The sequence below is a fragment of the Mobula birostris genome, chromosome 4 (genome assembly GCF_030028105.1).
Source record: "Mobula birostris isolate sMobBir1 chromosome 4, sMobBir1.hap1, whole genome shotgun sequence".
Classification (NCBI taxonomy): Eukaryota; Metazoa; Chordata; class Chondrichthyes; order Myliobatiformes; family Myliobatidae; genus Mobula; species Mobula birostris.
The window spans coordinates 108,259,292-108,286,809 of NC_092373.1; the positions used below are offsets into that span (position 1 = coordinate 108,259,292).

Below are 27,518 nucleotides of genomic sequence, written 5' to 3' on the forward strand. Positions count from 1 at the left end.
TACACCTTTCCTCATTCCCTGTCACGCACTGTTGAACTTGAACATAGGGTTGCCAACTGTCCCGTATTTGCCGGGACATCCCGTATATTGGACTAAATTGGTTTGTCCCATACGGGACCGCCCTTGTCCTGTATTTCCCCCGCTAAGGTAGAGCGTTCCTATGAAAACTTTCATGCCGAAATGGTGTAAAGCAAAGAAGCAATTACCATTAGTTTATATGGGAAACATTTTTGAGCGTTCCCAGACCCAAAAGATAACCTACCAAATCATACCAAATAACACATAAAACCTAAAATAACACTAACATACAGTAAAAGCAGGAATGAAATGATAAATACACAGCCTATATAAAGTAGAAATAATGTATGTACAGTATAGTCGGGAAGATTAAGCCAAAATAGATTTGTGGGGGAAAAAATCGGCATGTACACGCATGCGCACACAGATGCCCGCGCAAGACTTCGTGGTCACTGTAATCTTTCTTGGGTTAAACACAAGTGTCCCAGGATTTGACTGCTAATTTTGTCCCTTATTTGGGAGTGAGAAGGTTGGCAACCTTAACTGTAAAAGACATGTTGAGGTGAGTTTAACCCTACTTGACCACTGCCCCCCCCACCCCGATCCGCCGGTCCGCAAGAATATTGTCAATATTAAACCAGTCCGCGATGCAAAAAAGGTTGGGGACCCCTGCTTTAGGAGGTCCAACAACATCTCCTTGATCTCAAAATGCCCTGGCATTGATCACACTATTCTCCATGTATTTCTGCTTAGTCAATACCAATAGAAGGTACTTGTTTAGTACTTCGCCAACTTCTCTCACTGCAGGCATGGATTCCCTCTGTTTCAATATATGCAAAATTATCTTTGTGTTCTCTTTAATCCAGCTTGCTGGAGACATATCATGGCACCTTTTGGTTCCCGCCCCCCCACTACCACCAATGCCCTGGTCTGAAGATGGCCTCAAGATTTGACAGTTTTTTTGTGTGGACCTCTCAAGGCATTCATCAAATATTGCCACTGAGAACTACTGCAGCTAAAATCTGCAGCCATAGACTCTGCAATAAGCAACAATATTTCAATTCTGGAATGGTCCCGAGGACTGGAAAATTACAAATGTTACTCCACTCTTTAAGAAGGGAGGGAGGCAAATGACAGGAAATTACATAGCCACTACTGGTGTATCAACCACAACCTATTCATTTTTAAGTTGGATATTTCCAGGTGTCTGACACCCAAGGGCTGTGCAGAACCGCAAATGGGCACGGGCAGCTGCCTCACTGTGACATGAAGGAGTGCTGGGACGAGCAGCTCTGTGAGCTCAGAGATCCAAGGGCACTTTTCCTGGTCCTGGGTGGTAGCTGCAGGTTCCAGGAAATGACTATTTGAAGAGGTGGAAAGGTATCACAGCAGGTTTTCAGTACCCACACAACTTGTAGACTAGAAACTGGATTAGGGAAAATGTACTTGCTACAATTTTTTATCTATAACACTCATATTTTATCCACACTTTAAGGTGTTTGCTCATTTTTTCTTCAGTCCCTTCTATTGATATGTACTTCCTGGTACATTTCTCCCTAGATGTTATTTCCTTTTCATGTTTCCTTCATGTAATACCATCCATTTGCACAATGCATATTATTTATCAGATAAAATGTTAAGATTTATTACTCACTCTGGTCATATAGTTCAACCATCAGTAAGTATTGAAATTTGCACGACTTATTACTTCCTTTGGGATGTTGTTTTTATATGTCGAAAATCATCCCCTGTAATTTCAACTTCTATAACACTTTGTTGCGGACATCCCTTTGCTTTGAATGGGGTCGTCTGTGGACTGTTTAGCAACATTCCCTGATTCCTTGTCCTGTCGGTTGACACTGCCACCAGCCTCAGGGGCTGGAGATTGCCTTTCATTAATCTGCTTCTTGCTCAGGTACATAGCAAGCAAACCATGTTCTTTAACTAAGTTCATTTTTTTCTTATTTCCATCTGAGAGCAGTTTACACCAATCACTTTCTTTGTTCTTTCTATTTCTGCACTTCATTGATGATTTGGCAAAAAGCAGCGTGTTTAGTTATTTCAATTATATGCTGTAACACTCCTGCTGACAATATGTCTGTTTACTCCATCTCCAGTAATAGTTTTTAAGAGTTGACACATGTATTTTTCTTTTCATAGCCACCTCGACTACTCTATCCAGCACAAGCTGAGGTAATTTGCTATTTATGTTCTTTTTTAGCTTATGAAAAATGTCACCATTTGGAAATGACACATTTCAGGTAGTCATTAAAATATCTATATTCTCTGCTTTTCTGCCATTGTGACTTCAACAGCAATGCTCTGGTATTGTTAGAGAATAGACTGGTACATGGATATACCCAGTCCTAGTCCATGAGAACTTCACACTGAAGTTGTTGCTCCTCAGACCAGGAGAATAATTAATGTCACTTGATTTTCACATTTATTGCATTTTTAAATGTAACAGGGAAGACCTGCTGAAGGATATCATCTTTTGTCATTATGGCTGAATTTACACAGAAAGATGTAAGCTGAGTTTAAATTCCTTTGAACAGAGGCTTCAATATCCTTCAGAAAAGGAAAATGCAAGTATCATAAATATGTTGCAGTGCAATCCATTCCTCACTACAGACCAAAGTTCACATATATAGGAAATAATAATATTCACTGAGCAATTCCTGATGTCATTGAAAGGATTGCGTTTCATTGCCTCATTTTGTCAGTTATTTTACAAGCACTGCGTTTGTCCCAAGCATGGCTAGCGGGATGAGGCACCAACTTTTCTTTGGCTCTAAGTAGTAACTGGTTGGATTATTGCTCGGCTCAAGAGTGGATATGAGAAATAGGTCATCAATACATAGGTACATATTTGGGCATCATGGTAGCATAGCAGTTAGCGTGCCACTATTATGGCTTGGGGTCTCGGAGGTCGGAGTTTCATTCCAACACAGTCTGCAAGAAGTCTGTACTCCTTCCCATAAGTGTGTGGGTTTCTTCTGGGTGCTCCAATTTCCTTGCACATTCCAAAGACATACTGATTAGTAGGTTAATTAGTCAAAGGTTCATTTATTATCAAAGTATACAACTCTGAAATTCTTCTTCAGAAAGCCATGAAACCAAGGAAGGAAAGAGCAGCAGCACTATCATCAACCTCCAAACCCTCCCCCGCACAAAAAATAGACAAAACAGTAATTGTAAATTTTCCTCTGATTAGGCTAAGGTTAAATAGGTGTGTTGCTGGGTGATGTGGCTCGTTGGGCCAGCAGGCCCTGTTCTACGCTGTATCTCTAAATAAAATAAATACGTAAAGTTTTAAAACGTTTATTTTAATTGGGTTATACAAACATATGAATGAGGATCAGAGAAGGCCTTGCGGCTCCTTAAGAATGTTTTGGTATTCAATAAGATCATGTCTGATTGTAAATTTAGTAAGTTGGTTTGTAAATTGGTTTATTATTGTCACATGTACCGAGGTAGAGGAAAAACATGATTTGCATATCATCCGTACAGATAATTCATTATGACAGTGCAGACAGATAGTACACAGTAAAATAAACAGAGTGCAAGATAAGGTGTTAACAGAGAAAGGGAAGTGTTGGCAAACTGTGTCATATCAATCGTGATCTTATTAAACAGAAAAGTAGATCAGGTTCAAAATCAAGTTTATTATCACTGACATATGCCTTGAAATTTGTTGTTTTGTAGCATCAATACAGTACAAGACATTTACAAGGAAAAATAATAATGTGAAAGAAATCACAAACTAGTATTCATGTACCCTTAAAAACCTGATGGTGGTGGGAGGGAAGAAACTGTTCCTAAGGGTACGTCCACATTACGCCAGATAATTTTGAAAACAAAGCTTTTTCTCTTCGTTTTGCCCTCCCGTCCACACTGACCCGGCGTTTTCAGCCCTTGAAAACGGAGATTTTCGAAAACACTCTCCAGAGTGAATAAATCTGAAAACGCTTAATATCCGGCGTAGTGTGTACGGGATAACCGGAGAGATTTAAAAACGTTGTCGTGACAACACAACAACAATGCTTTTCTCTGTTTCTGCTTGGCACTGCGCAAGCACTGCCGTACTGCTGTTATAACGCGCAGTCAGTGTGAACGGCGTGAGAGTTAAATTGTAAAGTGACCTTTTTTGACTATTTAAAAACACTGTCATGACGTGCCGGAACAGATGTTCGTTGTTTTAACAAAGAAGTGAAGAAGTGGATAAGTATACTCACTTCGCCCTGTTTTCTGTCCTTGCTTGTATGAAGGTGGTTTACCTATTTATGCAAGTACTTCTCTGACAATAGATATGTAACAGCCTAACGTAACGTTGTATGGAAATACAAGATAATGCTGATGCAGACGTTTTATACATTTAACAAGGTGCTTTATTAATGCAACAGAGTTAGTCACTTTTTCAATGTTCGTCGTCAGCTGGGTTATACTGTCCGTGAACTCCCTGTTGGTTGCCTCCATACGCTCCAGTATTTGTTTTTTTTAGTTTTAAGTCCTCCTGCGTGACAGCCAAGAGCAATTCCTTTAAAGTTTTTCTACTCTGTAACTGGACAAACGCGCACTAAGTATATCGTTTCCTCTTCGCTTGTTTTCTGTGTCCTGCGCATGCCCAGTAGGAGGAGATTCGCCCAAATATCCGCCTAATGTGGACGGAGATATTTTGAAAAACGCTTAGTGTGGACGCCTGTCGTTTTTACTCGAAACTGGCGTTTTCAAAATTATCCGGCGTAGTGTGGACGTAGCCTAAGTGTGTGTCTTCAGGCTCCTGTACCTCAGTTCCTTTCATTCTCTTGCTTATATCTGGTCTATTTGCCTCTGCATTAAAAATATTTCAAGGCTCGGCTTCCACTGCACTTTGAGGAAGGGAAGTCCTCACATTTACTGAGAAAAAATATTTTTGCATTATCTCTGTCTTTTATTTTTAAATAGTGACCTTTAATTCTAGATTCTTCCACTCAGAAAACATCCTTAACACATCAGGATCTCATGTTTTAATTGTATTGTTACTATTGTAAACTCCAGCAGATCTATGCCTGTACAGCCTTTCCTCATAATGTTCATTCTAGACATTAGCCTAGTGAACCTTTGTAGGATTGTTTACAATGCATTTACATCCATCCTTAAATAAGTTGACTAACACAGATGTGGTCTCACCAATGCTTCTTTTAACTAAAGGTAACCTCCTAACTTTTTCCCACTGGTAAGCTTGTTATCCTTCTACTGCACCTCAGAGTTTCTCTCTTTATTCCTGATCTGCCAACTCAACCCATGTCAGGCTCGCTGGGCTCCTTTCTTCAAGTAATTAAGCTTCATCATCTCCTACTGACCCAGCCCCAAGAACACTGAAGCAGACATTGAGGACACTGAACACAGTGAACACTGAGGAAACGGAGAGTCTGCAGAGAGACTTGGATAGATTGGAAGAATGGGCAGAGAAGTGGCAAATGAAGTACAATGTTGGAAAGTGTACGGTTATGCACTTCGGCAGAAATAATAAACGGGCAGACTATTATTTAAATGGGGAAAGAATTCAAAGTTCGGAGATGCAACGGGACTTGGGAGTCCTTGTACAGGATACCTTTAAGGTTAACCTCCAGGTTGAGTCAGTAGTGAAGAAGGCGAATGCAATGTTGGCATTCATCTCTAGAGGAATAAAGTATAGGAGCAGGGATGTGATGTTGAGGCTCTATAAGGTGCTGGTGAGACCTCACTTGGAGTACTGTGGGCAGTTTTGGTCTCCTTATTTAAGAAAGGATGTGCTGACGTTGGAGAGGGTACAGAGAAGATTCACTAGAATGATCCGGGAATCAGAGAGTTAGCATATAAGGAACGTTTGTCCACTCTTGGACTGTATTCCTTGGAGTTTAGAAGAATGAGGGGAGACCTCATAGAAACATTTCGAATGTTGAAAGGCATGGACAGAGTGGATGTGGCAAAGTTGTTTCCCATGATGAGGGAGTCTAGTACGAGAGGGCATGACTGAAGGATTGAAGGGCGCCCATTCAGAACAGAAATGCAAAGAAATTTTTTTAGTCAGAGGGTGGTGAATCTATGGAATTTGTTGCCACGGGCAGCAGTGGAGGCCAAGTCATTGGGTGTACTTAAGGCAGAAATTGATAGGTATCTGAGTAGCCAGGGCATCAAAGGTTATGGTGTGAAGGCAGGGGAGTGGGACTAAATGGGAGAATGGATCAGCTCATGATGAAATGGCGGAGCAGGCTCGATGGGCTGAATGGCCGACCTCTGCTCCTTTGTCTTATGGTCTTATGGACACCCTGCCATGACAGTTTGACTCAGCTGAAACAGAGACTAACCCTTAACCCATCATTCCATTTTCCCAGAACCTCACATTGATCATCTGTGACCTTGAGAGCCAGAACTACCAGGCCCTATAGCCTGCTTTGGCTGACACATCTGACAACTGCATGTACATGCCCGCAGATGTATATCAGTTCATCGCTGCCTGCCCTCAATGTGCCCAGTTCAATTCCTCCAACCAGTAGCTGTCAGGATCATACCTACATTCCACGTGTCCTGCCTTGGGCCCATTATCCACATTATCCATAGACCACCTGAGCCTGCACCTTTGAAACCAAGGATGGTGGAAAGTGGTCCACTGTACACAGTTCACCAGTTGATGGATTCACGTCGTCATGGATGGGATGTAGTGATCTTGGGTGCCTTCCAGTTTCATCTTGGATCCATCGCTCATCGAGAAGTTCCACTGGACCCATCCGGACTGCTCAGGGCCATCCCATCCCACTCATTTCCAACTCATCACCAGCTCTCATTCACAATCTTGTTCACTCAGATGAACCAGCAGCCTCAACCAGTTGCTCCTAGCATTCAGTTATCTTGCTGTGTTAAGTATTTCTACTCCCTTGTTTCGTGGCCCATCCTTTGTGGCTTGTTATTTTGCAGTTTACTGCTAAATTGTCGCTGCTACTCTGCTTTTGGATCAAACCTCCTCTACATTTCCTGACACCATCCATCCATTCAAATTTCTCTCTCAATAGTTGAGGAGCCATCAGTGTACAAAATCATATCTTTGGCAGAGTGATAACCAACAGGATGCTGTTGGTCTCAATGTTCTTGAATTAAGACTGCCATTGACAAACAAGGTAAGTAGTTTATCTGTAAAGGGATTCTTAATGCAGGTGCAGTATGCAATGTCACCTTTCAATTGTTCTTCATTAAAGTCACAGGGTCATCTGAGCACTTACTGCCCTTCAGCAGATTATCCAGGTAATTTCAGCATATGAATTGACGCATGCTCTGTTGTAGTTACAGAAACTGAGAAATGATTGAAGTAAGGGGGCCAGAGTTGCCTCTACTCCCTGAGGAGACTGAGGTCCTTTGGAGTATGCAGGCCTCTCCTTCACATGTTCTACCATTCTGTTGTCATCAGTACAATCTTCTATGTAGTGGTGTGCTGGGGCAATGATATCAACACAGGTGGTGCCAGCAGGCTCAGTAAACTGATTAGATTGGTTATAGGAGTCAAACTGGACACACTGGAGGCTGTTGTAGAACAAAGGACCTTACAGAAAATCTTGGCAATTCTGGACAATGTTTCTCACCCTCTAAGTGCCACCTTGGCTGAACAGAGGAGCACTTTCAGTAATAGATTAGGACAACTGCGCTGCTACAAAGAGCGTGATATGAAGTCAGTCTCGGCCATTAGACTTTATAATGAGTCAACCTATAGCCAGGGAAGTGATGACCCCTCCTGTTAGACTGTTATTAACCTCTGTTTACCAGAGCTCTGCTTAAGCTCTGTTTAGCTCTGTTTACCGCACCCTGCTGTCGCAGACACCCTGTGCAATACCACCATCAATTCTTATCTGGACAGTGTGAATGTGAACCATTACTCTATAATATTACGGTAATTCTTGCACTACTGTCTTTATCAGTGTGAACTTGTAAATCTTGTAATATTTGACTTGTAAATCTTGTACATCTTATTTTTAAGATAACTTTTAAATTTTTTTCTTACTTCTCTTCTAGTATTTATATATCTGTGCACTTGTCATGCTACTGTGACACTGTAATTTTGTTTGGGATCAATAAAGTATCTAACTGTCTATCTAGATGTGTTTACTAACTTAACAGGTTCTGCAAGATCCTCAGTGATTTCCCACTTACCTTGGGAAATTTTCTATTCCAGTAAGTTACTTCTTCTTGTTGCAATTGTGCCTTGCCTAGATTTGCTTTGTGACCCTTCAAGATAATTGAGCAAATAAAGCACATCATGTTCATGCTGGTCTACAGCATTGGATGCAATTACTTGTTCAGTTAGTGCAGAAATTTGCTCCCTAGACTTCTTTATACTTCTATCACACATTTCACTTTTCTTTCCCAAATGGTTAGTTAACTTTCATACATAACTGGAGATTCTGTAGTAGGTTTCATGACTTTGACTTAATTCAATCTTGTGTAACACTTAACTTATATGTATCTTTTTATCACTTTGACAGTGAACTTGAAATATTATTAGATTGCGACCAAAATTTTGTAGGATCGCATTGAAATCTTTATAAGACTACAGTTGAAATTTTATCGGTTTGCAACCAAGGTTATATTAGATTGCAGTCAATCCCTCACTAGATCGCAACCTAGATGTTTTTTAAACACTAGATTACAACAGAAAAAAATTCTTCGTAGTCCACCAGCTTGTACAAATTTAATTTAAGCACGATATTAATTTCAGCACTGGTCTGATTTTACAAATTTGTTTTTTTTAGAGTAGCAACATATAGTAGTTTCCTAATTCTTAAAGTTCCACCAGATGGTGTCTTAAAGTGGACTTGGGGGTTTTCTCAGATGATTTATAGAGGAATCTCTTACTTCCTTTTTATTTTGTGTGCTGAAGTTTCCCACTTCATCTGAGATTGTTCTGAGTCCATAAATCTTCGCAACAGTCTTTGCCGACGATGCTAAGTTGTTGGGTTCTGAAGTTTTCGGTCCAAAGTTCTTTGGGAAGTCGAGAATAAGGCACAAAACTTGTTGTATCACAACCATTTTGTTAAGCACTAAGAGAACAAAGAGGTTGGAAAGGAAGAGCCTGGTACTGACAGCAGGACAGAGCAAAGAGCAGAAAAGAAGAAAGATGGCAAACCAATGTACCCTGCTCTTCTTATACCACAGACAACAGACATTCCATTCCAATTTGTAGACATTATTCTAATAATGTACTACGCAAGAAGTTTCCGGATAATACAAAGAACTGCAACCACTAGAACACTAAACAATTGCATAAACTCGGGTATTGAAGAGACTACTAGATAGGTATATGGAGGAATTTAAGGTGGGGGGTTATATGGGAGGCAGGGTTTGAGGGTCGGCACAATGTGGGCCGAAGGGCCTGTACTGTGCTGTACTATTCCATCTTCTGTGTTATAAGATACAAGCAGGCATAGGAGAGTTAAACTAAAAAGAAAATAACAATTAAACAGTCTAATCCAATAGAACCCTACCCAAGCCAACTGTAGTGCCATAGACAGTTGCTAATGTCACAGGAAAGAGATACTGAAAAGCAAGAATTTGTTCTGAATGTGAATGTTGTCAAGAGGCTGCAGAAAAGATTGGTACTGAGATCGGGGATTGAACCTGCAAAGGTAGACTGGAAATCTAACATTGCTTTAATTGGAGTAAAGAAGTTTGAGAAGAGATTTGGAAGAGGTATTTATACATGATTGGTTTAGATGGAGTTAATTTAGGCAAATTGTTTCCATTTGTGGTGGATCAGAGTTTTTATAGACAGAGACAAAGGAACAATAAAAGGGAAAACTTTAGTGCAAAATGTTATGATCTGACTCACTGTCTTAAGGAGGCTCGAAACATCTTCAAAGATTGCTCAATGGGATTGGAGAGACAAATGAGACAAAATAGTTGTAATTGTAAAATAAATTGAACTGACTGGATTGGTTTGCAGGGAGCTGCACGTTTCAATGGACCAATTGATCTCCTGTGCTGGAAGTATTTTATAATTCTGTAACGCACTGTAAGGTTTCACTGCTAATGTAATGGCTTCTTTGTAATGTTCACTGCTGACGTAACGGTTTCTCTGTAGCAGCAATGTTTGGGTTATGGCTGGAGATAACAGGATGCATGTTAGCCAATAAGAGATTGTTGCTGTGTGTTGTGAATCTGGAAAGATGTTTTTTCGCGGTGTTTTGTCGAGGAGAGATGAAGAGGGAAGACTTTAACCTAGAATGGTTGGGGGGAGGGAATCAAATTAAGGAGACTAGGTGAGGGGAGGTTGATTCACAAATGGAGAAGGCAGGTAGGCGGTGTGTGTGGCAGTATAGGCAGGGGACAGAGATCAGGAGCAATCAGACCAAGGATGTAGGGGAAAAGGAAGAAAAAGATAACAAAGTTGTTTGCTCCATTATGGATAAACAGAGAGTGAGAGGTGGAGAGTTTCTAAAATGCATCTATTTTAATGCTAGGAGCATTGTAAGAAAGGTGGATGAGCTTAGAGCATGGATTGATACCTGGAAATATGATGTTGTAGCTATTAGTGAAACGTGGTTGCAGGAGGGGTGTGATTAGCAACTAAATATTCCAGGATTTCATTGCTTCAGGTGTGATAGAATAGGAGGGGGAGGTGTTACATTGCTTGTCAGAGAATATATAACAGCGGTGCTCTGGCAGGACAGATTAGTGGACTCGTCTAGGGAGGCTATTTGGGTGGAATTGAGGAAGAGGAAAGGTGTTGTGACGCTTATAGGGGTGTATTATAGGCCACCTAATGGGGACTGAGAACTGGAGGAGCAAATTTGTAAGAAGATAGCACATATTTGTAGTAAGCACAAGGTTGTGATTGTGGGAGATTTTAATTTTCCACATATAGACTAGGAAGCCCATTCTGTAAAAAGGCTGGATGGTTTGGAGTTTGTCAAATGTGTGCAACATAGTCTTTTGCAGCAATACATAGAGGTATCAACTAGAGAAGGGGCAGTGTTGGATCTCCTGTTAGGGAATGAGTTAGGGCAGGTGACGGAGGTATGTGTTGGGGAGCACTTCGGGTCCAGTGATCACAATACCATTAGTTTCAGTGTAATTATGGAGAAGGTTAGGACTGGACCTAGGATTGAGATTTTTGATTGGAGAAAGGCTAACTTTGAGGAGATGCAAAAGGATTTAGAAGGAGTGGATTGGGACAATTTGTTTTATGGGAAGAATGTAATAGAGAAATGAAGGTCATTTAAAGGTGAAGTTTTGAGGGTACAGGATCTTTATGTTCCTGTTAGGTTGAAAGGAAAAGTTAAACGTTTGAGAGAGCCATGGTTTTCAAGGGATATTGGAAACTTGGTTCGGAAAAAGAGAGGGATCTTCAATAATATAGGCAGCTTGGAGTTAATGAGGTGCTCGAGGAATATAAAGAATGTAAAAAAAATCTTAAGAAAGAAATTAGAAAAGCTAAAAGAAGATACGAGGCTGCTTTGGCAAGTAAGGTGAAAATAAATCCAAAGGGTTTCTACAGTTATATTAATAGCAAAAGGATACCGAGAGATAAAATTGGTCCCTTAGAGAATCAGAGTGGACGGCTATGTGCGGAGCCAAAAGAGATGGGGGAGATTTTGAACAATTTCTTTTCTTCAGTATTCACTAGGGAGAAGGATATTGAATTATGTAAGGTAAAGGAAACAAGAAGGGTAGTTATGGAAAGTATGACAATTAAAGAAGAGGAAGTACTGGCGCTTTTATGGAATATAAAAGCGGATAAGTCTCCAGGTTTGGACAAGATATTCCCTAGGTCCTTGAGAGAAGTTAGTGTCTAAATAGCAGGGGCTCTGACAAAAATATTTCAAATGTCATTAGAAACGGGATGGTGCCGGAGGATTGGCGTATTGCTCATGTGGTTCCATTGTTTAAAAAGGGTTCTAAGAGTAACCCTGGCAATTATCGGCCTGTGAGTTTGACGTCAGTGGTGGGTAAATTGATGGAAAGTATTCTTAGAGATGGTATATATAATTATCTGGATAGACAGGGTCTGATTAGGAAAAGTCAACATGGATTTGTCCGTGGAAAGTCATGTTTTACAAATCTTATTGAATTTTTTGATGAGGTTACTAAGAAAGTTGACGAGGGTAAAGCGGTAGATGTTGTCTATATGGACTTCAGTAAGGCCTTTGACAAGGTTCCACACGGAGAGTTTAGTTAGGAAGGTTCAATCATTAGGCATTAATATCGAAGTAGTAAAATGGATTCAGCAGTGGCTGGATGGGAGACACCAGAGAGTAGTGTGGCTATCTGTGTGTCAGATTGGAGGATGGTGTGTAGCAGTGTGCCTCAGGGATCTGTACTGGGTCCAATGTTATTTGTCATATATATTAATGATCTGGACGATGGGGTGGTAAATTGGATGAGTAAGTATGCAGATTATACTAAGATAGGTGGCGTTGTGGATGATGAAGTAAATTTTCAAAGCTTGCAGAGAGATTTAGGTCAGTTAGAAGAGTGGGATGAAAGATGGCAGATGGAGTTTAATGCTGATAAGTGTGAGGTATTACATTTTGGTAGGACTAAGCAAAATAGGACATACATGGTAAATGGTAGGGCATTGAAGAATGCTGTAGAACAGAGGGAACTAGGAATAATGGTGCATAGTTCCCAGAAGGTGGAATCTCGTGGATAGGGTGGTGAAGACGGCTTTTGGTATGCTGGCCTTTATAAATCAGAGCATTGAGTATAGGAGTTGGGATGTTATGTTGAAATTGTATAAAGCATTGGTAAGGCCAAATTTGGAGTATTGTGTACAGTTCTGGTCACCGAATGATAGGAAATATGTCAATAAAATTGAGAGTGCAGAGGAGGTTTACTAAAATGTTGTCTGAGTTTCATTTCCTAGGTTACAGAGAAAGGTTGAAGAGATTAGGTCTTTATTCTTTGGAGCATAGAAGGTTGAGGGGGGACTTACAAACCATACAAAAACTACAGCACAGAAACAGGCCTTTTGGCCCTTCTTGGCTGTGCCGATCTATTTTCTGCCTAGTCCCACTGACCTGCACACGGACTATATCCCTCCATACAACTCCCATCCATGTATCTGTCCAATTTATTCTTAAATATTAAAAAAGAACCCGCATTTACCACCTCATCTGACAGCTCATACCATACTCCCACCACTCTCTGTGTGAAGAAGGCCCCCCTAATGTTCCCTTTAAACTTTTCCCCCCTCACCCTTAACCCATGTTCTCTGTTTTTTTCTCCCCTTGCCTCAGTGAAAAAAGCTTGCTTGCATTCACTATCTATACCCATCATAATTTTATATACCTCTATCAAATCTCCCCTCATTCTTCTACGCTCCAGGGAATAAAGTCCTAACCTATTCAACCTTTCTCTGTAACTGAGTTTCTCAAGTCCCGGCAACATCCTTGTAAACCTTCTCTGCACTCTTTCAACCTTATTAATATCCTTCCTGTAATTTGGTGACCAAAACTGAACACAGTACTCCAGATTCGGCTTCACCAATGCCTTATACAACCTCATCATAACATTCCAGCTCTTATAATCAATACTTTGATTAATAAAGGCCAATGTACCAAAAGCTCTCTTTACGACCCTATCTACCTGTGACACCACTTTTGGGGAATTTTGTATCTGTATTCCCAGGACCCTCTGTTCTACTGCACTCCTCAGTGCCTTACCATTTACCCTGTATGTTCTACCTTGGTTTGTCCTTCCAAAGTGCAATACCTCACACTTGTCTGTATTAAACTCCATCTGCCATTTTTCAGCCCATTTTTCCAGCTGGTCCAAGTCCCTCTGCAGGTTCTTAAAACCTTCCTCACTGTCCACTACACCTCCAATCTTTGTATCATCAGCAAATTTGCTGACCCAATTTATCACATTATCATCCAGATCATTGATATAAATGACAAATAACAATGGACCCAGCACTGATCCCTGTGGCACACCGCTAGTCACAGGCCTCCACTCTGAGAAGCAATTCTCTACTACCACTCTTTGGCTTCTTCCATTGAGCCAATATCTGATCCAATTTACCACCTCTCCATGTATACCTAGCGACTGAATTTTCCTAACTAACCTCCCATGCAGGACCTTGTCAAAGGCCTTACTGAAGTCCATGTAGACAACATCCACTGCCTTCCCTTCATCCACTTTCCTGGTAACCTCCTCGAAAAACTTCAATAGATTGGTCAAACATGACCTACCACGCACAAAGCCATGCTGACTCTCCCTAATAAGTCCCTGTCTACCCAAATGCTTGTAGATTCTGTCTCTTAGTACTCGATCTAATAACTTACCCCCTACCGACGTCAAACTTACCGGCCTATAATTTCCCAGGTTACTTTTCGATCCTTTTTTAAACAACGGAACAACATAAGCCACTCTCCAATCCTCCGGCACCTCACCCGTAGACACCAAAATTTTAAATATATCTGCCAGGGCCCCTGCAATTTCAACACTGGTCTCCTTCAAGGTCCGAGGGAATACCCTGTCAGGTCCTGGGGATTTATCCACTTTAATTTGCCTCAAGATAGCAAGCACCTCCTCCTTTTCAATCTGTACAGTTTCCATGATCTCACTACTTGGTTCCCTTAATTCCATAGACTTCATGCTAGTTTCCTTAGTAAATACAGACGCAAAAAACCCATTTAAGATCTTCCCCATTTCTTTTGGTTCTGCACATAGCTGACCACCCTGATCTTCAAGAGGACCAATTTTATCCCTTACAATCCTTTTACTCTTAATATACTTGTGAAAGCTCTTTGGATTATCCTTCACTTTGACTGCCAAGGCAACCTCATTTCTTCTTTTAGCCCTCCTGATTCCTTTCTTAAATATTTTCTTGCACTTTTTATACTCCTCAAGCACCTTATTTACTCCCTGTTTCCTATATATGTCATACAACTCTCTCTCTTCTTCTTTATCAGAGTTGCAATATCCCTTGAGAACCAAGATTCCATATTCCTATTCACTTTGCCTTTAATCCTGACATCCTGACAGGAACATACAAGCTCTGCACTCTCAAAATTTCTCCTTTGAAAGCTTCCCACTTACCGTTCACATCCTTGCCAGAGAACAACCTGTCCCAATCCACGCTTTTTAGATCCTTTCTCATTTCTTCAAATTTGGCCTTCTTCCAGTTCAGAACCTCAACCCTAGGACCAGATCTATCCTTGTCCATGATCAAGTTGGAACTAATAGTGTTATGATCACTGGAACCAAAGTGCTCCCCTACACAGACTTCCGTCACTTGTCCTAACTCGTTTCCTAACAGGAGATCCAATATTGCATCCCCTCTAGTTGGTCCCTCTATATATTGATTTAGAAAACTTTCCTGAACACATTTTACAAACTCTAAACCATCTAGACCCCTAACAGTATGGGAGTCCCAATCAATATGTGGAAAATTAAAATCCCCTACCACCACAACTTTATGTTTCCTGCAGTTGCCTGCTATCTCTCTGCAGATTTGCTCCTCCAATTCTCCAATAGAGGTAGTTAAAATTATGGGGGGGATTGATAGAGTTGACATGGATAGGCTTTTTCCATTGAGAGTGGGGGGGATTTGAACAAGAGGATATGAGTTGAGAGTTAAAGGACAAAAGTTTAGGGGTAACATGAGGGGGAACTTCTTTACTCAGAGAATGGTAGCTGTGTGGAACGAGCTTCCAGCAGAAGTGGTTGAGGCAGGTTCGATATTGTTGTTTAAAGTTAAATTGGATAGATATATGGACAGGAAAGGAATGGAAGGTTATAGGCTGAGTGCAGGTTGATGGGACTAGGTGAAAGTAAGAGTTCGGCATGGATTAGAAAGGCCGAGATGGCCTGCTTCCGTGCTGCAATTGTTATGTGGTTATGTGGTTATATGGCATGTGGAGAGAGCTGGTAGACCACCAGGCAGAGTGGACTGGGATCTGAGGGTCTGAAGGTCGGCAATGCTCGGAGGAGACCGATGGCGGAAGAATGACTACTGAGTGAGCTCCAACGTGAACTTTTGACTTGAATTGGGCCCTTTTAAAAAATTTTCATTACTAACCCTATATTCAGATTAAGATTCATAAAGTTCAATCGTTTAATTGCATATGGTGTACTGTCTGATATTTTGCATTGTGGGTTTGTAACTGGGTGTACCTTTCACGGCATCCACACAAACATAATTTCCCAGCTTGGTGGGGCCGAAGGCTGCTTCCCCCTAGATGAACACGAGCTGTGTGAGCCTGAGCGTTACAATTCTATTAACATTAATGCCAATAACATGAATGGGCCATTGGAGGAGACCTGTAAGTGGGTAGCTTGGTATGTAGCACTAATTTTTTTGGAGTCCATTGTCAGGGTGAATTTTTTCTAGATCAGGAGAGTACAACATGGATGCAGAAGAAAGCTTCCCTGAAGTCATAACTTTAGAAAAATATCAGTCCTTCTAGGTAAGGCAGCACTTGACCTGCAGCCTTTCAGGATCATCTACTGTGTCCAGTGCTTCCAGTGCAACCACTACATCAATAAGACCCAACATAGATTGAGGAACTGCTTTGTTGAGCACATTTTCTCTGTCCACAACAGGCAGGAATTTCTGGTGGCCAGCCATTTTAATCCTACTTTCTATTCCCATTCTAACGTGTCATTCCAAGACCACCTCTACTGTTATGTTGAGGCCACTCTTAGGTTAAAGGAGCAACACCCCATATTCTTTTGGGTGCCTCCACCCTGTCGGCATAAAAACTGAACTCTCTAACTCTTGTTAATTTCTCCCCCTCCTTCTCTCTTTTTCCATTCACCATTCCGGCTCCCCTCTTACCCATTCTCTTCTCCTCACTCGCATATCACCTCTCTCTGGTACCTTTCCTTTTTTTCACATGGTCCACGCTCCTCTCCTATTGGTTCATTCTTCAGCCCTTTTCCTTTTCCACCTCTCACCTCCCTGCCTTTTCCTTCATCCATCTCCTTCACCTGGTCTCACACATCACCTGTCAGTTTGTGCTGCTTCTCCTCCCCAGCACCCCCACCACCACCATCACCACCACCTTATTCTGCCTTCTTCCCTCTTCCTTTCCAGTCCTGACAATGGATCTCGGCCCAAAACATCATCTCTTTATTCCTCTCCATAGATGCTGCCTGACCTGCTGAGGTCCTCCAGCATTTTGTGTTCCTTACTTTAGAAAAATAATCTCAGTACTCACACCAGCTTTCCTTATGGTTTATACAAAACGATGTCTCCTGCTGCTTTACATCCATGCTTTACTTTCAGGACTTGAATTGGAACTGGGTGTAAATTCATCATGCAGGTTATATTTAGACTCAGAAACGTCAGGGTAAAGAACTTTGAAACCTTTTGGCATACATACTGTAGTTTAGATTAATGAAGACAGATATTTATAACAACTTGGATTTGAAACAAAGACATTTGCTTTATATCTCCAGCATATTTCCCTAGACAATAACAGCAGCTCTAAAAGAAAATACATGGACATCCTTTGTAAATGCATTGACTTTAAAGGAGGGAAAATGGGAAGGTATCATCAGAGACAGGACAATAATTAACAGAATGAAAACTGGTCAAGTTCTAAAATGGCCAGATATACGTTCCACTAAAGTACCACAGAAATAGTGAATGAAAGTATTTATCTCAGAGAATCTACATATTTACTAAGGGTGAAATAGTAGCTCAACTAGTAGATCTGCTGTTTCACGGATCCAGCAACTCAAGTTTGATCCTGACCACTGGTGCTCTTTGTGTGCTCTTAGGAGTGCATAGGTTTCCTCCAGGTGCTCTGGTTTTCGCAAAAGACATGTGAATTGTCAGGTTAATTGAGCAATGTAAGCGGCCCTAGTCCACAGCTAAGTGGTAAAATCTGAAAGAAGTTGAAGGAATGCGGGGGGAATAAAATGGGAACAATGTAATTGGATGTTTGATAGTGGGCAGGACACAGCTCTTCAAATATATGATGAGGGTTATATTTAACATTCACATACATGATGAGGGTTACTGCTCTTACTATACTTTCAGGCAGCAAGTTGCAGATTTCATTCACTCTCTGAAAAAGAGGATCAAAGTATTTTCATGGAAATAGTTCCTTTCTCTACAGTTAAATAGGTTTCTCTCATACCCCTCAATTAACATTTGCCTTAGCCTTCCAAAGCCTCTACACAAATGTATTACAATGGAAGATAGAAAATACATGTCAAAGGATCAATGTTGCATTAGTCATGGGAGATTTCAAGAAAAGAAATATCCAATATTTCCATTCTTGTCATTGTCTTCATAAATATCTGCTGCACCCTCTTCTGTGCAGTCACATATTGCTTGTAATGTTGAGGCCAGTAAGCAACCCATAGTTTGAGCATATCTTTTATTTTATGACTTGGGTAATATCGGTGAGTAACCTGTCTACCTTTTTAACCACCTTAGTGATCACTTGTGCCACCTTTAAAGGTTTGTGAGTAGACTTGACAATGCCCTTTGTTCTTCCAAATTACACATTATCTGGCCGTTTATTATATACTGTGATTTGATGCCTCCTCAAATGTATTTCAATGGGAGATAGAAAATGCATGTCAAAGGGGCAATGTTACGATAGTTATGAGAGATCTCAGTATGGAAGTAAATTGGGAAGATCAGGTTGGTGCTGGATCCCAAGAGGAGGATTTTGTAGAATGCCTATGAGTTGGCTTTTTACTGTAGCCTATGGCTGAGCCCACGAGAAGATCAGCTGTTCTGGAATATGGGTGTAGTGAATTGATGAGGAACCTTCAGGGGACAGTGATTATAATATCACCCTGCAATTTGAGGAGAAGCTCATGGGGAGGGTAAAGGGAGGAAGTGGAGTAGGGTAGAAGTTAAAGTCAGATGTATCAATATTACTGCAGAGTAACAGGAATTCCTGAGGCAGGAGAGATGAACTGACCAATATTGATTGGAAGAGGACACCAGCAGGGAAGACAGCAGAGCAGCAATGACTGAAGCTTCTGGGAGAAATGTGGAAGGTGCAGGATAGATACATCCCAAAGAAGAAAAAGTATTTTAAAGGTGGGGTGATGCAACCGTGACTGACAAGAGAAGTCAAAACCAACATAAAAACCAAAGAGAGGACATGTAATAGAGTAAAAATTAGTGGGAAGTTAGAGGATTGGGAAGCTTTTAAAAGCAACAGAAAGCATCTAATAAAGTCATAAGGAAGGAAATGATGAAATATGAAGGTACGCTAGCCAAAAATATTAAAGAGGATACCGAAAGTTTCTTCAGATTTATAAAGTGTAAAAGAGAGTTGAGGGTAAAAATTGGACAACTGGAAAATGATGTTGGAGAGGTAGTAATGGGGGACAAGGAAATGACAAACGAACTGAATAAGTCATTTGCATCCGTGTTCACTGTAGAAATCACTAGCAGTATGATGGAAGTTCGAGAGAATCAGAGCAGAAATGAGTGAAGTTGTCATTACTAGGGAGAAGGTACTTGGGAAGCTGAAAGGTCTGAGGGCACATAAGTCACCTGGAGCAGATAGTCTGCACCCTAGGGTTCTGAAAGAGGTGGCTGAAGAGATTGTGGAGGCATGAGTATTGATCTTTCAATAATCAATGGATTCTGGCATGCTTCTGGAAGACTGGAAAATTGCAAATATCACTCCACTCTTCAAGAAGGGAAAGAGGCACCAATCCCTATGTACTTCCATCCCCCACCAGGAAGCTCTCTGCTTCTTTTTGGATTCCAGACCTAACCAGTTCCCCTCTACAACAGGAATTCTGCAGATGCTGGAAATTCAAGCAACACACATCAAAGTTGCTGGTGAACGCAGCAGGCCAGGCAGCATCTCTAGGAAGAAGTACAGTCAATGTTTCAGGCCGAGACCCTTCGCCTGAAACGTTGACCATACCTCAGGACTGACGAAGGGTCTCGGCCTGAAACGATGACTGTACCTCGTCCTAAAGATGCTGCCTGGCCTGCTGCGTTCACCAGCAACTTTGATGTGTGTTGCTTCAGTTCCCCTCTACCATCACTCTCCTCCGTCTAGCAGAATTAGTCCTTACTCTTAACAATTTCTCCTTTGGCTCTTCCCACTTCCTTCAAACTAAAGGCGTAGCCATAGGCACCCGTATGTGTCCCAGCTTTTTGCCTGCCTTTTTGTTGGCTTTGTGGAACAATCCATGTTCCAAGCCTGTACTGGTATCTGTCCCCCACTTTCCCTTCACTACATCGACGACTACATTGGTGCTGCTTCCTGCATGCATGCTGAGCTCGTTGACTTCATTAACTTTGCCTCCAACTTTCACCCTGCCCTCAAGTTTACCTGGTCCATTTCCGACACCTCCGTCCCCTTTATTGATCTTTCTGTCTCTATCTCTGGAGACAGAAAATCTACTGATGTCTACTATAAGCCCACAGACTCTCACAGCTACCTGGACTATTCCTCTTCTCACCCTGTCTCTTGCAAAAACGCCATCCCCTTCTCGCAATTCCTCCGTCTCCGCCGCATCTCCTCTCAGGATGAGGCTTTTCATTCTAGGACGAAGGAGATGTCCTTCTTTTTTAACGAAAGGGGCTTCCCATCCTCTATTATCAGCTCTGCTCTCAAATGCATCTCTCCCATTTCACGCACATATGCACTCAGCCCATCCTCCTGCCACCCCACTAGGAATAGGGTTCCTCTTGTCCTTACCTATCACCCCACCAATCTCCGGGTACAACATATAATTCTCCGTAACTTCCACCACCTTCAACGGGATCCCACCACCAAGCACATCTTTACCACTCTCCACCCTGCTTTCCGCAGGGATTGCTCCCTACGGGACTCCCTTGTCCATTCATCCCCCCCATCCCTTCCCACCGATCTCCCTCCCGGCACTTATCCTTGTAAGTGGAACAAGTGCTACACATGCCCTTACATTTCCTCCCTCACCACCATTCAGGGCCCCAGACAGTCCTTCTAGGTAAGGTAACACTTCACCTGTGAGTCAGCTGGGGTGATATACTGCGTCTAGTGCTCCTGACGCGGCCTTCTATATATTGGCGAGACCCGATGCAGGCTGGGAAACCGTTTCGCTGAGCACCTATGCTCTGTCCGCCAGAGAAAGCAGGATCTCCCAGCGGCCACACATTTTAATTCCACGTCCCATTCCAATTCTGATATGTCTATCCACGGCCTCCTCTACTGTCAAGATGAAGCCACACTCAGGTTGGAGGAACAACACCTTATATTCCGTCTGGGTAGCCTTCAACCTGATGACATGAACATTGACTTCTCTAACTTCCGCTAATGTCCCACCTCCACCTCGTACCCCATCTGTTATTTATTTATTTATTTATTATTATTAGTTTTTTTCCTCTTTCTCTCCTTTTTCTCTGTCCCTCTCACTATACTCCTTGTCCATCCTTTGAGCTTCCCCCTCCCCCTTTCTTTCTCCCTAGGCCTCCCGTCCCATGATCCTCTCATATCTCTTTTGCCAATCAACTGTCCAGCTCTTGGCTCCATCCTCCCTCTCCTGACTTCTCCTATTATTTTGGATCTCCCCCTCCCCCTCCCACTTTCAAATCTCTTACTAGCTCTTCTTTCAGTTAGTCCTGACGAAGGGTCTCGGCCTGAAACATCGACTGTACCTCTTCCTATAGATGCTGCCTGGCCTGCTGTGTTCACCAGCTTTTTTTATGTGTGTTGCTTGAGATTCCAGCATCTGCAGATTTCCTTGTGTTTGCGAAAGGAAATTACAGGTTAGTTAGTCTGATCTCAGTGGTTGAAAAGATGTTGGAGTTGATTGTTAAGGATGTGGTTTCAGAGTACTTGGAGGCAAATGATAAAATGGCCCAAAGTCAGCATGGTTTCCTTAAGAGAAAATCTTTGAAGAAATAACAAGCAAGATAGACAAGGACAATTGGTGGATGTTATGTACTTGGATTTTCAGATAGTCTTTCAGCAGGTGCCACACATGAGGCTGCCTACAGGAAAGATACTAACATGGATAGAGCATTGGCTGCTTGGCAGTGGGCAAAGAATGGGAATAAAGGGAGTCTTTTCTGGTTGGCTGTCATTGACTGGTGGTGTTCTGAAGGGTCTATACTGGGACCATTTCTTTTTATGTTATAATCAATGATTTGGATGATAGAATTGATGGTTTGTGGCCATGTTTGAAAACGATACAAAGATAGGTGAGAAGGCAGTAGTTTTGAAGAGTCAGAGAGGCTGAAGAAGGACAGACAGATTTGGAGAATGGGCAAAGAAATGGCAGATGGAATACAGTATCGGGAATTGTGTGGTCATGCACTTTGGTAGAGGAAGTAAATGTGTAGTCTATTTTCTAAATGGAGAGGTAATCCAAAAATCTGAGGTACGAAGGGATTTGAGTCCTTGTGCAGGATTCCCTAAAGGTTGAATCGGTGGTGAGGAAGGCAAATGCAATGTTAGCACTAATTTTAAGAAGACTAAAATATAAAAGCAAAGTTGTAGTATTGAGGCTTTATAATACACTGGTGAGGCCAGAGTTGGGGTATGATGGGCAGTTTTGGGCCCCTTATGTAAGAAAGGATGTGCCAACATTGGAGAGCATTCAAAGGAGGTTCACGAAAATGATTCTGAGATTGAAAGGCTTATCATATGAGGAGCGTTTGATGGCTATAGGCCTGTACTCACTGGAATTCAGAAGAATAAAGGGGAATCTCATTGAAATGAAAGGCCTCGATAGTTTGGATGTGAAGAGGATCTTTCCTGTGTTGGGGGAGTCTAAGACCAGAGGAAACAACTCCAGAATAGAGGAACATCCATTTAGAATGCAGATGAGGAGAAATTTCTTTGGCTAGAGAGTTGTCAATCTGTGGAATTCTTTGCTACTGTCAGTTATGGAGGCCTAGTCACTAGGTATATTTAGGGCATAGGTTGATAGGTTCTTGGTTAGTCAGGGCATGAAGGGTTACAGGGAGAAGGCGGGAGATTGGGGCTGAGAGGGAAGTGGTTCAGGCATGATGAAATGGCAGAGCAGACTCGATGGCCTAATTTTACTCCTTTATCTTATGGTATTACTTTGTACTTTGCTGAATTGAATATTTCTCATTTCTTCTTCCTAACTGATAAGATCCATAGTTCATAGCTTTCCTCTTTGCTGTTAATCACATAGTCATTTGCTGTAAACTGCTTTATCACACTGTCTACACTTAGACTCAAATCTTTGATGTATATTACATAGAGGAACTGATCATTCTGGAACTCAACTAGTAACAACAAATGTTCTTAAACTTGTACTGAATTTACCATATTTGCAGTGTGTTGAAGAAGAGTGATCCTGTGAAGATTAATTAAAAACAAAGTAGGATTATCTCAGTGACAGTGCTACGGTCTATATTGTCACTGAGTTAACAGTGAAAATGGTTCACCAGTCCTAAAATTAATATTTAAAAAGATTCCAGCATCTGCAGATCTTCTCTTGTTTGGAATTACATGTGATTAGTATTTTAAAGAATTGTGCTATAAGTGTTAATTTCAGAAATTGAAGGATACAACATAATCTGTTTATTAAAATTTACTAATAAATATGGTAGAAAAAGTATAAAGTCAAAAATATAGCTCATTTTTACTTTGATTCTGTACAAGTACATTTACAAATTGAAGCAGGCAGACTTTAAAGAATATAAATGAAAATAATATCAAATTAACTGCATAGTTATGCAAAAGCAGAAATACTGAAAATAACAACTGCATTTGGAAGTTGGTTTTGGATCTACAAGTTCATTCTGAATGACTTTTCATCACACATTGTTGCATTGCTCATATCATGTTCAATCCAATAAGCTGTTTAGTATAACAGGCTTAAGTTTATATGAGAAAGCTGTAACCTGAATTAAGGTTCGGAGTCTGAATTAAGATGAGCGTATGACCATTAAGTATTAGTTTCCAGTGTTTTATTTGCTTTCAAAGCTTAGTACGCCATTGAAATTTCAGCCTGAATGATGTGTACAAACCTATGAAATGGGGATTGATTCCGCATGTAAATATGCACCAGATTAATTTTTTTTTCCAAGCCCCAGAAGGGAAAAGCTTCATTTGATCTTTGAAACGGCAGTGAAACTTAAGAATGCATATTTAGGAAGCCCAAAATGGAACTAATGTTAAAGTGATTGTTCTAACTAAGTGATTGACAGACTGATAGCTGCTAATGAGCACATGGACTTTTTTATGCTTTACAGGATGAACAGGAAGGACCTAGACAGCGCAGAGCCTCCAGTCCTGGATCCTTTGGGTCTCTTGGCTATGGGCGTTATACACCAACATGGTCTCGCTCACCACAACATTTCCACAGACCAGGTATTAACTGAACTATTATAGTATCTTCCATTGCATAATGCTAAAGAGAAAATGTAACAAGGTTTTCTTCCTGAAATGTTCAATCGACTATCTCACTGTGAACTATGCCTGTTATAATTTTATAGCAGGAACAAATTGCTTTCCAGGAACATAACCAATTCAAAACTTAAGCCAGACCAAAGGCTCATGATAACACATGCTCAACTCGTTGATCATCTGGTGGGATTCAAAATGTGATTTAAAGTAAGTGATAGGAATAAAAATTCTGCAGCAATTCAGGGAGGAATTCCAGAATGGCAAACGCAATGTTAGCATTTATTTCCAGAAGACTAGAACAGGGGTTCCGTATCTTTTTTATGTCATGGATCAATACCATTATGCAAGGGTTCCGTAGAGCCCACGTTAGGAACCCCTGAACTAGAATATAAAAGCAAAAGTGTAGTACTGAGGCTTTATAAGGTATTGGTCAGACTACGTTTGGAGTATTGTGGGCAGTTTTGGGCCCCATATCTAAGAAGCTAAGAAAGGGTGTGTTAGCATTGGTGGAAGTCCAGAGTATGATCCCAGGAATGAAAGGGTGGACATATGATTCATTTTTGATGGTTCTGTGCCTGTACTCACTAGAGTTTAGAGAAATAAGGTTGGGGGGTATCTTATTGAAAACTATCATATTTTAAAAGCAAAGAATGTTTCCAATAATGGGAGAGTCTTGGATCAGAGAAGATGTGCCTTTAGAACAGAGATGAGAAGGCATTTCTTAAGTCAGGGGGTGGTGAAGCTGTGGAATTCATTGGCAAATAGCTGTAGAGACTAAGTTGTTGAAAATATTTAAAGCAGTGGTTGATAGGTAGTAGATCTGTAAGAATGTCAAAGGTTACAGGAAGAAGGCAAGGGAATGTAATTGAGAGGAAAAATAAATCAGTTGTGACTGAATGACTAGTGGATTGAATGGACTAATTCTGCTCTTGTGTCCTCTGGTCTAATCAGAACAGGAAAGGCTACTCAATAGTTGTAGAAGGGAAAAATGTCTCAGGTTAATGAACTTACATAAAAACATGAAAAGTTAGAGTTACATCAGTTTTAAGATGCAGAAAAAGGCAGGAAAGGAGAAGAAAAGAATACGGTCAGAAGACAACTGAGATTAAATGACAAAAATATATCAATACAAGGAGTAATGGGAATGGAGCAAATAGACCAGCAAAGTTTCAACTGACAGAATACTTAGATGAAATTGTAAGAAAAAAAACGTTGTTTGATAGAAGTTTAAAATAATATACTGTTATTTTAAATAGTTGAAATCAGAGTCAAATCCAAAATGATATATTTGTGCCGCACATGAGACTACTTAACAAGATAAGAGCCCATGGAATTACGGGAAAGTTACATATGTGGATAGAGCATTGGCTGATTGGCAGGAAACAGAGAGTGGGAATAAGGAATCCTATTCTGGTTGGCTGCCGGTTACCAGTGGGGTTCCACAGGGGTCTGTGTTGGGGCGCTTCTTTTTACATTGTGCATCAACGATTTGAATTATGGAGTAGATGACTTTGTGGCTAAGTTTGCTGACGATACGAAGACAGGTGGAGGGGCCAGTAGTGCTGAGGAAACTGAGAGTCTGCAGAGAGACTTGGATAGATTGGAAGAATGGGCAAAGAAGTGGCAGATGAAATACAATGTTGGAAAGTGTATGGTTATGCACTTTGGCAGAAGAAATAAATGGGCAGACTATTATTTAAATGGGGAAAGAATTCAAAGTTCTGAGATGCAACGGGACTTGGGAGTCCTCGTACAGAATACCCTTAAGGTTAACCTCCAGGTTGAGTCGGTGGTGAAGAAGGTGAATGCAATGTTGGCATTCATTTCTAGAGGAATAGAGTATAGGAGCAGGGATGTGATGTTGAGGCTCTATAAGGCGCTGGTGAGACCTCACTTGGAGTACCGTGGGCAGTTTTGGTCTCCTTATTTAAGAAAGGATGTGCTGACGTTGGAGAGGGTACAGAGAAGATTCATTAGAATGATTCCGGGAATGAGAGGATTAACATATGAGGAATGTTTGTCCGCTCTTGGACTGTATTCCTTGGAGTTTAGAAGAATGAGGGGAGACCTCATAGAAACATTCCGAACGTTGAAAGGCATGGACAGAGTGGATGTGGCAAAGTTGTTTCCCATGATGGGGGAGTCTAGTACGAGAGGGCATGACTTAAGGATTGAAGGGCGCCCATTCAGAACAGAAATGCGAAGAAATTTTTTTAGCCAGAGGGTGGTGAATCTATGGAATTTGTTGCCACGGGCAGCAGTGGAGGCCAAGTCATTGGGTGTATTTAAGGCAGAGATTGATAGTTATCTGAGCAGCCAGGGCATCAAAGGTTATGGTGAGAAGGCGGGGGAGTGGGACTAAATGGGAGAATGGATCAGCTCATGATAAAATGGTGGAGCAGACTCGATGGGCCGAATGGCCGGCTTCTGCTCCTTTGTCTTATGGTCTTATGGTCATTTGGGAAAATGAGATACTGTTTCTGAAGCTGACATTGAACTTCTGTGCTGTGCATTCCTTGATTTTTTAAAAACCAAAACAAAATCTTCCCTTTTAACATACATTTATTTAAAAATTTTCTTCTCTTTAAACTCTGATTTATCAGTTTATAAGCATTAAAAGTGCTATTGGGAAAACATTTTAATTTAATTGGATCAAACTATAGTTAATGAGAATCACACAAAACTCAACTTTTATAGTAGAATTGCTATTCTGGAACATCAGGAGAATATTTCGTTGAACAGGCAAGATAACAACCATATTCCAGGGACTTGCAACAAACTTTACAACCACAACTGGGAGGTGTAATCAATAATGCAAAAGAGGATTATGGCTGTGATTACCAGCAATTCCATTCAGATTCTATGCCAGGTTGAACCTGGAGCAGAATCTGAGACTAGGTTGACTTCAAAGGAGACTCTAAGATTGTGAAAAACAACCAAGAATATTATTTCTGTTCTGTTGAATGGTTTTAAAATATTTACATGTATTTGTTTCATTTATGATGCAATAGCTTCCTTGACTTTATCATTTTTAAAAATCATTGAATATCAGATGTATTCAAACACCATCTCTCATGATTTTACAGATAGTAAAGTAAAAACAAGATTTGTTTGCCTGTCTATGGTTTGGGATATTCCAGAGACTTTTGTGTTCTTAATGTACCATTGGAGGCCTTCCTGTAGCTCAGA

The 27,518-nt window shown here is 41.1% G+C and overlaps 1 protein-coding gene across 1 annotated transcript in view; it reads left to right on the plus strand.

Moving 5' to 3' along the window:
• ablim2 (actin binding LIM protein family, member 2) overlaps positions 1-27,518 on the plus strand; it is a 337,989-nt gene that overhangs the window by 241,852 nt on the left and 68,619 nt on the right. The window contains exons 11-12 of the mRNA XM_072256986.1: positions 2,179-2,211; positions 24,176-24,293. Coding sequence (XP_072113087.1) covers positions 2,179-2,211; positions 24,176-24,293 — 151 coding nt within the window. The remainder of the gene's footprint in view (positions 1-2,178; positions 2,212-24,175; positions 24,294-27,518) is intronic.